Source organism: Prinia subflava, chromosome 12, assembly GCF_021018805.1.
Source record: "Prinia subflava isolate CZ2003 ecotype Zambia chromosome 12, Cam_Psub_1.2, whole genome shotgun sequence".
Lineage (NCBI taxonomy): Eukaryota > Metazoa > Chordata > Aves > Passeriformes > Cisticolidae > Prinia > Prinia subflava.
This window is the reverse complement of record NC_086258.1, coordinates 9,402,897-9,415,553: the sequence shown is the minus strand read 5'-3', so window position 1 is coordinate 9,415,553 and position 12,657 is coordinate 9,402,897. Positions and strand designations below refer to the sequence as shown.

Genomic DNA, 12,657 nt, shown 5'->3' with positions numbered 1-12,657 from the left:
ATGGAACAAATCTCCCCACACAGCCAGGACAGCAAAATATTAATAATTCAAGGTACATAGAGGCGAGTTATGTAAATCATTTGGGATCTGCCGCAGGCCCGCTCTGCACAGGGATTCCTACGGAGAGCTGGGATGGGGAGTGGGAATCCCCCTGGACTGGGGGGCAGGGGCAGCCTAATCCCACAGACATCTGTAAATGTGAGCAGAGAGCACAGCCTGATAGAAGAGCTCTGGCTTTCTAATTCCTGCTGCATTTGCATCCTCTGGAATGAGGGAATGCCGCCCTCCTGCACATTATCAATCACACACAAGGCACGCCACAGCCCTTTCTCGTATAATTACTTATATAACACATGTGGATTAAAGCTAAATTCTTATTTCTGGCTTTAATTCAAATCTGTTCAGTATTTTTAAACAAATTACATTTTAATTCCAGCTAAAATGCATTGGTTTAATTCAATTAAAATCAGTTTTTACTTCTTTTTCATCACACCAGACTTGAATTGTGTGGAGGAGAACCTAAGTGAGACATTCTGTAGCTGTACTGAAGATTTGAATTGTAAACGCTGCCAACCAGATAAGCATCATAATATCACCATCATAAGATATCCATAGGTGAACAAACTCCTTGAAATCTCACTAATAACCATTTCAGAGGCTCTATATCCTAAGGTTTTATTAAAGAATATGATAAAGAGGAAGTGTATTTTTTCCTCAATCTGGTTTTACCTTCCCTCCCAGCTGGCAGATGAATTTGACAGAGTTATTTGGTATTCACAAGTCCTGAACATCCTTACAGGGAATGCTCTGTGCAAGTCAGAGCCAGCAGTGAGCTCCAGCTCCAGCTGCTGCCTCCAGCTACAATCAGTGGATTCCAGGGCCTGGATACTGCAATAAGAGCCGGGATAACAAGGAACACCCGTCAAACATCGGCGTCTCCCAGCTCTGAACAAAGGCTTGGAACCCTTCCCCACCTCACTTCCATGCTCACTTGTAACCCTTTATCCCTCACACAGATTTTCTAATCGAGGTTTTGCAAGGTTTCAATAAAGAACAGAGCGGAAGTTGGTTTGGGAAGTTATTTAAAACATTCTTTCCTTCTTTCCAAGAGAGATAAGCATTTATTGCTAAAATTAATTGCCACTAGAAATGACAGAGTAGAGGAGGGCAAAGTGTGAGCCAACACGCAATGGATCTCTCCTAGGAGATGGGAAATTCCATAGAAGATGGAAATTGGAGGCAGATGCCAATTGGACATGGCTCCCCCAGGCCACACAGCACGAGGGGCAAAAACTGAGAGTTACATCCCATTAAATGCAGCTGCACATGCCAGAAACAGGGCAAGCCCCTGCCCTGCCACCTTCCTGCTCCTCTGCAGCTACTGGAGCTGCTTCAGTGCCCCAAGCAAACAGAAAATCACCCCTTGAATAATCATTTCTCAATGAATCCACTCAGCCCTTCCCGAGATCATGCGATGGGAAGGGGAACATGTGAGCGGGCTGGGGAGAGCAGGACTGCTCCTCTCGGTGTTCCAGTGATGCTTTCATAGGAGCAGCTTTCACTGCGTGCCAGAATCCCAGAATCCCAGGCTGGTCTGGGTTGGAAGGGACCTTAAAGCTCATCTCATTCCACCCCTTCCACAGAACAGGTTGCTCAGGGCTGTGGGAGGTGTCCCTGCCCATGGCAGGGGGATGTTTAAGCCTGGGATGGAACTGTCTCACTATCTATTGTAAACAGATGATAATTAGAAAAGCAGAGAAGAGTCTAGAAAGAACAGAAAGCATCCTTGGGTAGAAAAGCTGCAGTGATGGCATTTTCTTTCTCTTTTTTTCCTTTGAGGTTATTGACATGAAGAGTAATGCTAATGTAATTGCACTGAAATTCATGCACATGAAAACCTCACCAGGGCAGAGTCAGAACAAATGGTGTGTTTGGAAACAAAATGTTGATGCAATGGAATAGCAGTATCTGTCTTCATCCTGAAGGGCCACAGCACAGTGGAACTGTCACCCTGGCTCTGTCTGTGCTCGAGGGACAAGAGCAGAGCTCTCTGCCTGTACCCCTGGGTGTGCACTGCTGCCCCAGCACACCCCAGGCAGTGGCCACACCAGTCAGTGCTGTGTATTCAGGCTGGGAGAGCAGCAAAAGGGGAGCAGCATCCTTGTATCCATTAATCAACCTGATCCCCGGCCGTGCAGACAATGCCTGGCGATCGTCGGCGTTTCCCAAACATCCCTCACGCTCTAACCATCTGCAGCTGGAATACAAAGCTCTGATTACAAACGTCAAAAAGATAGAGCAGAAAATTAACTTCTCCTTATTTAGTGGGTCTGCAGAAATGTGGCTTTACGGTACACTAATTCAGTGCCCTTGGTATGAAAACTCCCCATTACGATGTCTCGTCAAATTAGAGCCGACGATCCAACGATGTCATCTCCCTCCTCACACAACGCTCTATTTTGTAATTAAGCAGGACAGGGAAACAATGGCCTTGCTTATAGAGAAAAGGTCAGGGATGCAAAACATATTTTTGCAAGCTAATTGTAAGATGCATGAAGCCAATTATCCCAGCAGTGCTGCATATGCCGGAGCAGGAAGGATTTTCTAATTTTGTTCCGTGACTCCGAGTGGAGTCAACGCGCCGGCTGCACCCCGTGGGGCACGGGGCTGTCAGGAACCAGCGAGTGCAGAGCTGGGAAAAAGGCTGGGAAAATTCTGCCATCATTCTAGGATTCTATGAAAATCATTCCGGCCTCTTCGCCCTTCCCCTGACGTTTATTATAACTTGAAGAATTACTAGGAGCTAATACAGCCTTTACTGACAGCTTTAGGCATGACTCCCTGTTCAGTCAGGAAGTTAGTTTGGAAGTGTAGGATAAAGGAAAGTGTTTCTGTATCCTTTGAGAATGGGGAATGCATTTACCTCAGTTAGCTGCTGATACAAGTTCACAGGTATTTGCAAAAGTCAAATTAACAGTTGAGGCCTTGCTGCTGCCTTGGGAGAAGCTGAAAGGCCCCACATTACTCTCAATCCATCTCTGTCCCTCTTGGAGTTATTAAATCACCATTCTTCCAATGCCTTCCAGAAAAGTCCTTTCAAAATGCCCTCTTTCCATTAACAACATTCTCCTTTCTAAAATATCTAAACTTCCTGATACCACGAGAAGAAGAGGAACATCACAGTTTATGGAGAGAAATGGTAATTTCTTCCTGCATCTCTCCTTCAAAGCAGCTCTCTCTGATTTTACTCCAGCCTCTTAACACAGCCACTAATTAGAGATCAGTAATTAACTTTCTGGTTCAAGAAATATTTTGCAAAGGAACCCTATTAAAAGGCTGATTTGCTTATTCCAGGACAAAGCAGCCTTGATATAAATGCAGGTACTGCATGAGGCCAGTCTGAATTCTGAGACTGTCCTTGAACCTTGATTTTTCTGCCGAAATCTGTTCCCTGACGTGGGAGGAGTGGGGACAGGCACCACCCCCAGCATGAATGACATGGAGTGTCACAGGAGCGACTGCTGGGTGCTCCTGGCTGTGCAAGATGATTTATTCTGCATTTCAGTCACTGCTGATGGGGCTGGATGGTTCCCCTGCACAAACTGCACAGTGTTTCCCTAAAATCCTCCTCACAATCCCAACCAGAGCCCGGCTGTCTGTGGTGTGGGGTCAGTGCCACCCTTCGGGGTCTCCCCTGGGGCAGGTTTTCCTACTCAGCCATTTCAGCAGGAGGCACAGGAGGAAGCAGCTCTCCAGCTCTTGTTCACACAGACCTGCAAGCCCTCCGTGGTTCTGGGGTCTGCCAGTGCCCTACTTCTGGAGGATGAGTCATTCCTCTTTCCAGTTCCAGAGGAAATGGAGCAACCTCTTCATCCTTCACCATGCAGCACTCACCAGATTCTCATCAAACTTAACCAGTTTCATCATGCCTAAAAGTATTTGGCATATTGTGTTTGTTGGGAATAAACAAATCAGATCTCCAAGAAACTCCCAAACTCAAGTTTGCTACAGGAGACAGATGTTCATCAGTTCCTGGTGCACCAAAATATGTTTTTGTGCACATGGAAAGCTCCCACAGCAGACAGCATGGGCACTATAGCAGGAATTAAATGTGCTGCAGCACATGACTTGTACAATTCCTCTTCCCTCTGGGGGTTAGAAGCAAACATTTTGGATGGGCTAAAGACAAAAAGGAGTTTAAAGAGGAAGTCTCAGCAGTGCAAGTTGCTGCTGTTATTAATGCAGGGCTGTACCCCTTCCAAGGCTGAGGCTCATTTAACAATCAACCATATGCTCAGGGTTTTGTAGTGCCAATAAAAGCTTAAACAGAATGTTATCTCCTGGAATTATAAAAAACAAACCCCAAAAACCTTGCAAGATAATCACAAGTGTTGGTAACCCAGAGTCCCGTAGCATTAAATGGATTCTAGGTGCTCTGAGGAAAGGTGTCTCCAGCAATGATCAGTTCAGGGATTCCATCAGAACACAGAATTACCCAGAGTACCCATTTTTCACCAAATCAAGACAATCTGAAGACATTTGTCCACACAGTGGTACTGTGGCCCTGCCCTCTCAGTGCTGGTGTGAAATCCCCTTTGCCACTACAAGAGAACCATCAGCAATGCATCCCCACCAATAATGAACTGCAGCAGAACAACCCTCTCTCCCTTCTCTGGCTCTGCTCCCTGTGCTCCACGTCCAACCCAGAAATTTTCTCCATCACAAATTTCGTAGGAGAAATGTGGGTCCAATTAGGAAAAATCCATGTGCCAAATGCTTGATTTGTGGCTGATTCCAGAGGCCACTACAAAGCCAAGCATTCAGCGCTCCACGATAAAAACTTAGTGAGCTGCTGTAATAAATCAGGAGGCAGCAGACATTGTTAGCAAAAAGCCACTTTTTGGAACCCTTTTTAGCTCTAATAAGCAATATGACCAGCCAGCAAATTGAAAGGAACACTCACTCCACAACCCTCCTTTAGATCTCATATTTACACACTCTGATTGTACCATATTAATGCACCTCTCATACAGAAGGTGAGTTACCCCTGCTCTGATTTGGCTTCTTTAACTATCAATAATTGCATTACTGTTACTGTAACAGGAGAAAAAAACCCAGTATGCACAAGACTGGCAAAATTTGGCCAGATCCATCCATGTGAACCCCACAGTAATTTAGTGAAATCCATTTGTTTACATTCTCTGCCCCACATACAAGCCACGTCCATGTCATTATCTGTCTGAACATGCATGTGCACAGTTCATGTATTTCATAAATTCATCTGTACGATAAACAGGGCATGCAAGGAAGGGAAAATAAAGGAACTAACAGGCAGGAACAGCCCCAAATTAGATACAAAGAAGCCAACTAACAGAAGCATTTACGATCTACCCTAGCTCAATATTTCAACCTGGAGTGTTTTGACTGCATTTACTGCACTATTCATTTTTGCTATGGCATTCCCACAAAAATTGGCCCACGCTCCAGAACAGAGCATTGTTATAATGGTGACTTCCACGAGCAGAGGAGTGGCTCCTGAACAATCAGCTTCGATACAAGATGGAGTCAAGAATCAAATATTTAAGAGGTGAATATTCCAATACCAAATGCTTCTCTGAAACAGTTCTTGGATTACCAGCAAGACAGGCACAGCAGCAAATGCACAAGAATGATCTAAAGACTGGAGCTCTTTCATACACATTGTGCACACACAATGAGACGGGAATGTTCAGAAAGATAAAATTATCTTCTGTAACCAAAGCCTCGCTGCGTGACTGAGAGGCCCAGCTGCTGCTTTGCTTTCACCTCTCTGAGAGCAACAGTCCCTAAGGCCAGGCTCTCCTGCAGAGGACTCCTGCTCACCTGACAGATCTGACACCGTGATGGCAGCCAGGGACTGAGAGCCTGCTGTCAAAAGCCTCCGAGCCTCGGTGTCCTGCAGCTCAGGGATTCTGTGTATCGCAGAGGAAGTGCATTTCTGAGAGATGCCTGCCTGACAGGAGCTCCAATCTCAGGTATCATGCAGGTGTCATTCATTTGCAGTTTCTCATACTCATATAAGCAAATCCTTGGTTATTCGAGGCTGCCAAGTGCCACCTCTCCTCCAAGCCACCCTTTAAGCTCCACACTGCAGGATTCCCGAGTTTTAAGGAGAAGTTACAGCACATCTGGGTCTCGGGAAGCCCAGCCAGCTCCAGGCTGCTGTGCTGGGAGGGCAGGGAAATTACGAGGCTTAATTTGGGAAAATGACTCTGGCTGCAGGGCTGGCCAGAACAGTTAATTCCCCTGTCCCATCCTGCCAAGTGACAGAACGAAACAAAACCCACCCAGGTAAAGGTGAAGCCCTGCCTAATCTGCCTGTTCTTGGAGGCACATTCCCGGCCCCCGGCTCTGCTCGCTTCCCTCTGGAACACAGTGCCCTACTTCGAGCAAAGGGAAAACTGCAGCACAGGAATCCAACCGGCTCTGTCTGCCCGGAGAGTAATCCCTGAAATCCAACTCGGCACTACCAGCACAATCACTTCACCTGCAGAATCCACACGGAAAAAGCTTAGGAGGCTGCAATAGGTCAGGTAAGGAAAAATCCTGATTGACAATTGTTGTTTGTGAGCTTCAAAAGCTCCTGGCCCCTCCGATGAATAAGTACAGCTAAAACAAAGTAAGTTGTCATTGCTTTTCAAAGTGAAGCGTTTACTCACTGGGTTCTCAAGCACCATCCTGGTCTATCACACTGCCTCTGCTCTGAACTGGTTACATCAGGGCATGTCCAGCCCGGTGGCATTTTCAGACACAGACTTTTCCTGGCACTTCAATATTTCTGTCACTCCCCAAAATGATTTGTGTAGGGTTGTAAGATCTTCCTTTTAGAAGCAAACCACTGGTTTGTGGTTGGTGAGGGAATCTGTCTTCCCCAGCCATGACCTTGATCTGCATGTGAATTTACACATGAATTTACCTCAAACAGTGCCTGTCTGCTGCTCACGTTAACGTAAATCTACACAGACATAAATACACACAAATCCACTGAAGAGCTGCTCTACTTTCTAACCAGCTGAAGAATCTCAAAGATCTCATTTCTCTTCTATTTTACTCTCAATCTGCTCCAGTACTGGCCATCCCACGTGAAATGCTTTATCAGATCCATCTGATACAACACATCCCTCCCGGACTGAGCTCCTGCCATGGCTCAGGCACGAGCAGCTCCGGCCACACGCCGAGGCTCCATCTCCGTGCAGGGACAACTGCGGGATGGAGCCGGATGTGTGAGGGGAGAGAGGGATTTGGGAGGTTCTGGTTGTTCTTGTTGCACGGTATTGTTCCTGCCGTGTGTAACCCAGCTGCGATCGGTGCAGTCCAGTGCGGGAGCGTCCCTCCCCTCCCTCCCTCACCTGCATCAGCCGGCTCTGCCTGCTGCATCTCTGTGCTATTTATATGTCGGTGCATCAATTTAGGATTTATTAGGGAAGAGAAAGCAGAGCAGTCAGGCTTCTCTGCACCTGGAATTTAACCTGAAAAGGGAGGGCTTGCATCGTACCCTCAGCAACAAATTTGAACTACCCCTCTTGCAATTAACCAAGTCTACTTCTATCAGAGATGCAGCCCTTGCTCTGAATAAGATAAGCAAGATCTTAACAAGAGCTGGAAAAATCAATATCCTCCTTCTCTTTCTCTCTCCCACACCCTCCGCGAAACGTCCCCTTACCTTTCATGGTCCACGCTCCTGAAGCCAGGTAAAATGTGCCGGAAGCTGCTGTTCCTATCGAGCTTCGGTTGGCTCTTTGTCCTTTTGATGGAGCCTTTAAGCCGACGGCTGAGGAACCCCTGTGGGGTGAGACAAGAATACTAAATTACAGGGCGGAGGGGAGCGGGGAGCGGGCGCGGAGCCGCCCGTGCAGCGGGGCACAGCTCGGCAGCTCCCGCATGAGCGGCGCTGGCAGCGCCTGGCGTCAGCCAACATCTGCTGCCGGCGCTCCGGCCGGGCTGCGGCGCGCCAGACTCCCCGAAGCCTCCGTTACCCTGGCAACCATCAGTTCCCATAAAAACCCGTCTGAAAGGCAGCACTGGCACATCGCGGCTCCTGACGGGAGCAGGGGCTGGCCCCGGCTCCGGTCCGGACACCACCCGCGCCGAGCCGGGCACACGGGCACGGCCCCGTTACCTCCGCGGCCATGGCCCACAGCCCGGCTCAGGGCTCTCGGTGGCGGGGATGGAGCTCCATAAAGCTCGTCCTGACACCGCCGGTGGGCGCGGGGTGTTGCCATGAGATTCTCCTAGCTAGCTGAGCGCTTCATATTAAGTGGAAGGTTTGTACCTTCTCACGCTCTTTTCATATAAACACCAGCTATGTTCTATAAACACAGCCATTGTTGTCACATTCCATGCTGGGACAAACAAGACAGTGTGACAGTCCCTTGACCAGTATGGTGAGAGGTGGGACTGTCCACTCTGCAATCCATGGTCACCTTGTTAGAAGTACATAATAGGAAGAATAAACGAGGGGCAAAGGCTTGTGCCCTGCTCTGCTGAACCTCTGTCTCCTGAGCGTGTCCTTATCTGCTCGGCCCGCGGTGTTACCGGGTGCGGGCACCACCCCAGAGAACAGAGACCCCGGCTCGCTGCATTTCCCCGCCGAGCCTCCTCCCTGGCCGAACACAAGGCACGGCTCCTGGAGAGCGCCACAGCAGAGCCAGCACCAAACGTTTTAATAGCAAAGCTTCTAAAGTGTTATTTGCTTATTGTTAGGAGTTAATGTTCTACATAATCTGAACATTACATTTAATCTGTCCGCTAAATAAGGCAATAAAAGTATAATATTACTGTGCTGGCCGGCATCTACAGCGTGTGAGAATGGTGCGAGAGGGTCAAGCACTTTGGGCAGATAAAGTGTGTGTGTGTGTGGGGGGGATTTTAAAGAGAAACCAGGATTTTGGGGTGAAGCCTGAGGGTGTGTTCCTTCCATGGACCATCACACTAAAGAAGCAGATCAGCTCCACACAGACACAAGCAGAGGTTCTGCACTGCTTCCCTTCCCCAGCCCCAGGAAAGGGGGAGAATATCCACGGATCAAGCACAGATTCTGCCCTGCGTGGGAGCAGCAGAGCAGCATCTCAGCCGTGCCCACAGTGCACCCTCTGCTCCAGGCAGGAGCCTCAGGAGTTTCTCCACTCAACACACAGGAATGGATCCTTAGCAGCTCACTTTTATAAATGAATACCTTTAATATGTCTCGCAGGGCGATAATCACAGTCTAACTTCTATGAAGCCTGTCATTTGTTCATGCCATTTAAACACTCCTTCCCCACCTCGGATATTCATGGCTCACATTATGTATTTCCCAAGCTGCAAAATCTCCCTGGGCACTCTGCGTTATGGAAGTGACTTTCCTGTTTGTAAGTGCACCAAGAATTTCAAACATCTAGATAACCAAAGGTGTTTCACATTTATTAAGTGCCACTTTACTTACAGATGAGGTATGTAACATGCATTTGTGTGGACTGAATACTTCTCCAGGAGCTATTTGCATGACTGAAATAGCAGGAGGTACAGAACACAGGCCATCACATTGTACACTCTGTCATACTGCACAAAGCCAACGTGAGAGATAACAAAGGCCTTTTCAAAAGGGTTCTGTCCCTGAGAAATACCTTTAGAGCATTTTATAGTATAGAGAAACATGGCTGTGAAAAGCAAATTTGAGGGTTTGCATTATCTGGAGCATTGTTAAGATATTTCCCTCAGTACTCAGACCTTAGCCAGCCTCCTACTCGTAGTATCAGCCCCACACTCATGGTATCAGTGTGCTATCAGCCCCATTCCCATCCTCTCCATGTGCTATCAGCCCTGTTCCCATCCTATCCATGTGCTATCAGCCCCATTCCCATCCTATCCCTGTGCTATCACAGCCCCATTCCCATCCTATCCCTGTGCTATCACAGCCCCATTCCCATCCTATCCCTGTGCTATCAGCCCCATTCCCATCCTATCCCTGTGCTATCAGCCCTGTTCCCATCCTATCCCTGTGCTATCAGCCCCATTCCCATCCTATCCCTGTGCTATCAGCCCCATTCCCATCCTATCCCTGTGCTATCACAGCCCCATTCCCATCCTATCCCTGTGCTATCACAGCCCCATTCCCATCCTATCCCTGTGCTATCACAGCCCCATTCCCATCCTATCCCTGTGCTATCACAGCCCCATTCCCATCCTATCCCTGTGCTATCACAGCCCCATTCCCATCCTATCCCTGTGCTATCAGCCCCATTCCCATCCCATCCATGTGCTATCACAGCCCCATTCCCATCCTATCCCTGTGCTATCAGCCCCATTCCCATCCTATCCATGTGCTATCAGCCCCATTCCCATGCTATCCCTGTGCTATCAGCCCCATTCCCATGCTATCCATGTGCTATCAGCCCCATTCCCATCCTATCCATGTGCTATCAGCCCCATTCCCATGCTATCCATGTGCTATCAGCCCCATTCCCATGCTATCCCTGTGCTATCACAGCCCCATTCCCATGCTATCCATGTGCTATCAGCCCCATTCCCATGCTATCCCTGTGCTATCAGCCCCATTCCCATCCTATCCATGTGCTATCACAGCCCCATTCCCATCCTATCCCTGTGCTATCAGCCCCATTCCCATGCTATCCATGTGCTATCAGCCCCATTCCCATGCTATCCCTGTGCTATCAGCCCCATTCCCATGCTATCCCTGTGCTATCAGCCCCATTCCCATGCTATCCATGTGCTATCAGCCCCATTCCCATCCTATCCCTGTGCTATCACAGCCCCATTCCCATCCTATCCCTGTGCTATCACAGCCCCATTCCCATCCTATCCCTGTGCTATCAGCCCCATTCCCATCCTATCCCTGTGCTATCAGCCCCATTCCCATCCTATCCATGTGCTATCACAGCCCCATTCCCATCCTATCCATGTGCTATCAGCCCCATTCCCATCCTATCCCTGTGCTATCAGCCCCATTCCCATCCTATCCCTGTGCTATCAGCCCCATTCCCATGCTATCCCTGTGCTATCAGCCCCATTCCCATCCTATCCCTGTGCTATCAGCCCCATTCCCATGCTATCCATGTGCTATCAGCCCCATTCCCATCCTATCCCTGTGCTATCACAGCCCCATTCCCATCCTATCCCTGTGCTATCACAGCCCCATTCCCATCCTATCCCTGTGCTATCACAGCCCCATTCCCATCCTATCCATGTGCTATCAGCCTCACACTCACCCTATCAACTCCCCGTGCTCTTGTTCCAGTGACTGGCCAGGCTCTGGTTGCCTGCTATGGACACCGGCCAATATTTGCTGTGAAGGGAAAATCCAAAATGCACGACTGGCCAAACACCTGATATTGCCCTCAACCACTCTGGTGAGAAGGTTCTGGAATGAGAGACTGGAGTTCCTTCATCACTGCCAGCCCACCCACACGCAAGTCCTCATTTTATCAGGGCCCTTCTTCAATCCAGGAACAGCTTTGAACTCTGGACAAGGCATTGATGAGGAAAAACCCAAATGTCTTCTGCAACCAATGGTGACATTTTTCTTCCTCAATTGCATATTCCACATCTCCACAACTGTTCCATGATTCGTGCAGGATTTGGACATTAGAATTTAGGGTTGCAGCAAGACATTAGTTTCCTTCTGTTTCCCATTGTTTTTACATTTGTTGCCACTGAAGGAAATCACACAGAGCCATTTTCCGTTTTCACTGCCAGCTTCCTTGGGAGAATGAGATGTCAGAGATTTTCATGCTGATAAATTATGCTGCTATAGTGATACTTTGCACCTCCATAGTGCACACCAGAGATCAGAAAGCCTAATGTGTGAATTAATACCTTCTGTAATTTTTAGGTGGGGTAAGAAAACAAGACAGAAATTTGTCTGTGAAAATACAGGAGAGAGATTCTGACCCGGGGTGTGACCGCCGAGCTTTCCTAGTGAGATCATAAGGACATGATCCATTTCTTCTTCATTTATGACTTTAAACCACGTTTGATTCTGATCTCCAGACAAACAAGGCTAATCCCACCCTCTGAGCATTGCCGGCTCCTCTAGCTGAGCTGCATTCTTGGCACTTCCAGCAATTAAAGCACTGCCCTTTGCATGCATGTTCCTAATACACTTTTAAGTTTATATTGAGAGCTGTCTAGGGCAGAATTGTGTCTTCCTGTGTGTGGGCAGCATTCACCACTAGCAAAAATATCTCAGCAAAGATTAAGCCAGTAACCGAGACAGGTTTCATTCAGAAGTTAATAGTCTCTATGAAATGACAAAAAATGAAATCTGCAGAGCCCAAAATCCCTTCAGCTAGAATAAATAATGAAATATCCTTTACAATGGAAGCAGCTATATAAATTCATCCCTGCACAGCCTAAGGTCTGAGCAAGAGGAGATCTTTTAGGGTCTTTAGAGACAATCATTGTGGTCAGGAGTGTGGCCCCATGCAAGCCCTGGAAGCCCACAGAGCAATGTGGCACAGAAATCATCAAGCCTGGCAAGAAGAAGGGGTGAACACAGGGCAGTTTGGGTTGGGAGGACCTCAAACAGCACCCAGGGCCACCCCTGCCATGGCAGGGACACCTCCCACTGTCCCAGGGTGTCCCAGGCAGCCCAAGCCTGGCCTGGGACACCCCCAGGGA

General features: G+C 48.2%; 1 protein-coding gene across 5 annotated transcripts in view; it reads right to left on the bottom strand.

Annotated features, from left to right (window-relative positions):
• Positions 1–12,657, bottom strand: part of DAB2IP (DAB2 interacting protein) — a 154,827-nt gene that overhangs the window by 88,607 nt on the left and 53,563 nt on the right. For all 5 annotated transcript variants that reach the window (XM_063409533.1, XM_063409531.1, XM_063409529.1 and 2 more), the window contains exon 3: positions 7,703–7,821. In XM_063409533.1, the coding sequence (XP_063265603.1) occupies positions 7,703–7,821 (119 nt within the window). The remainder of the gene's footprint in view (positions 1–7,702; positions 7,822–12,657) is intronic.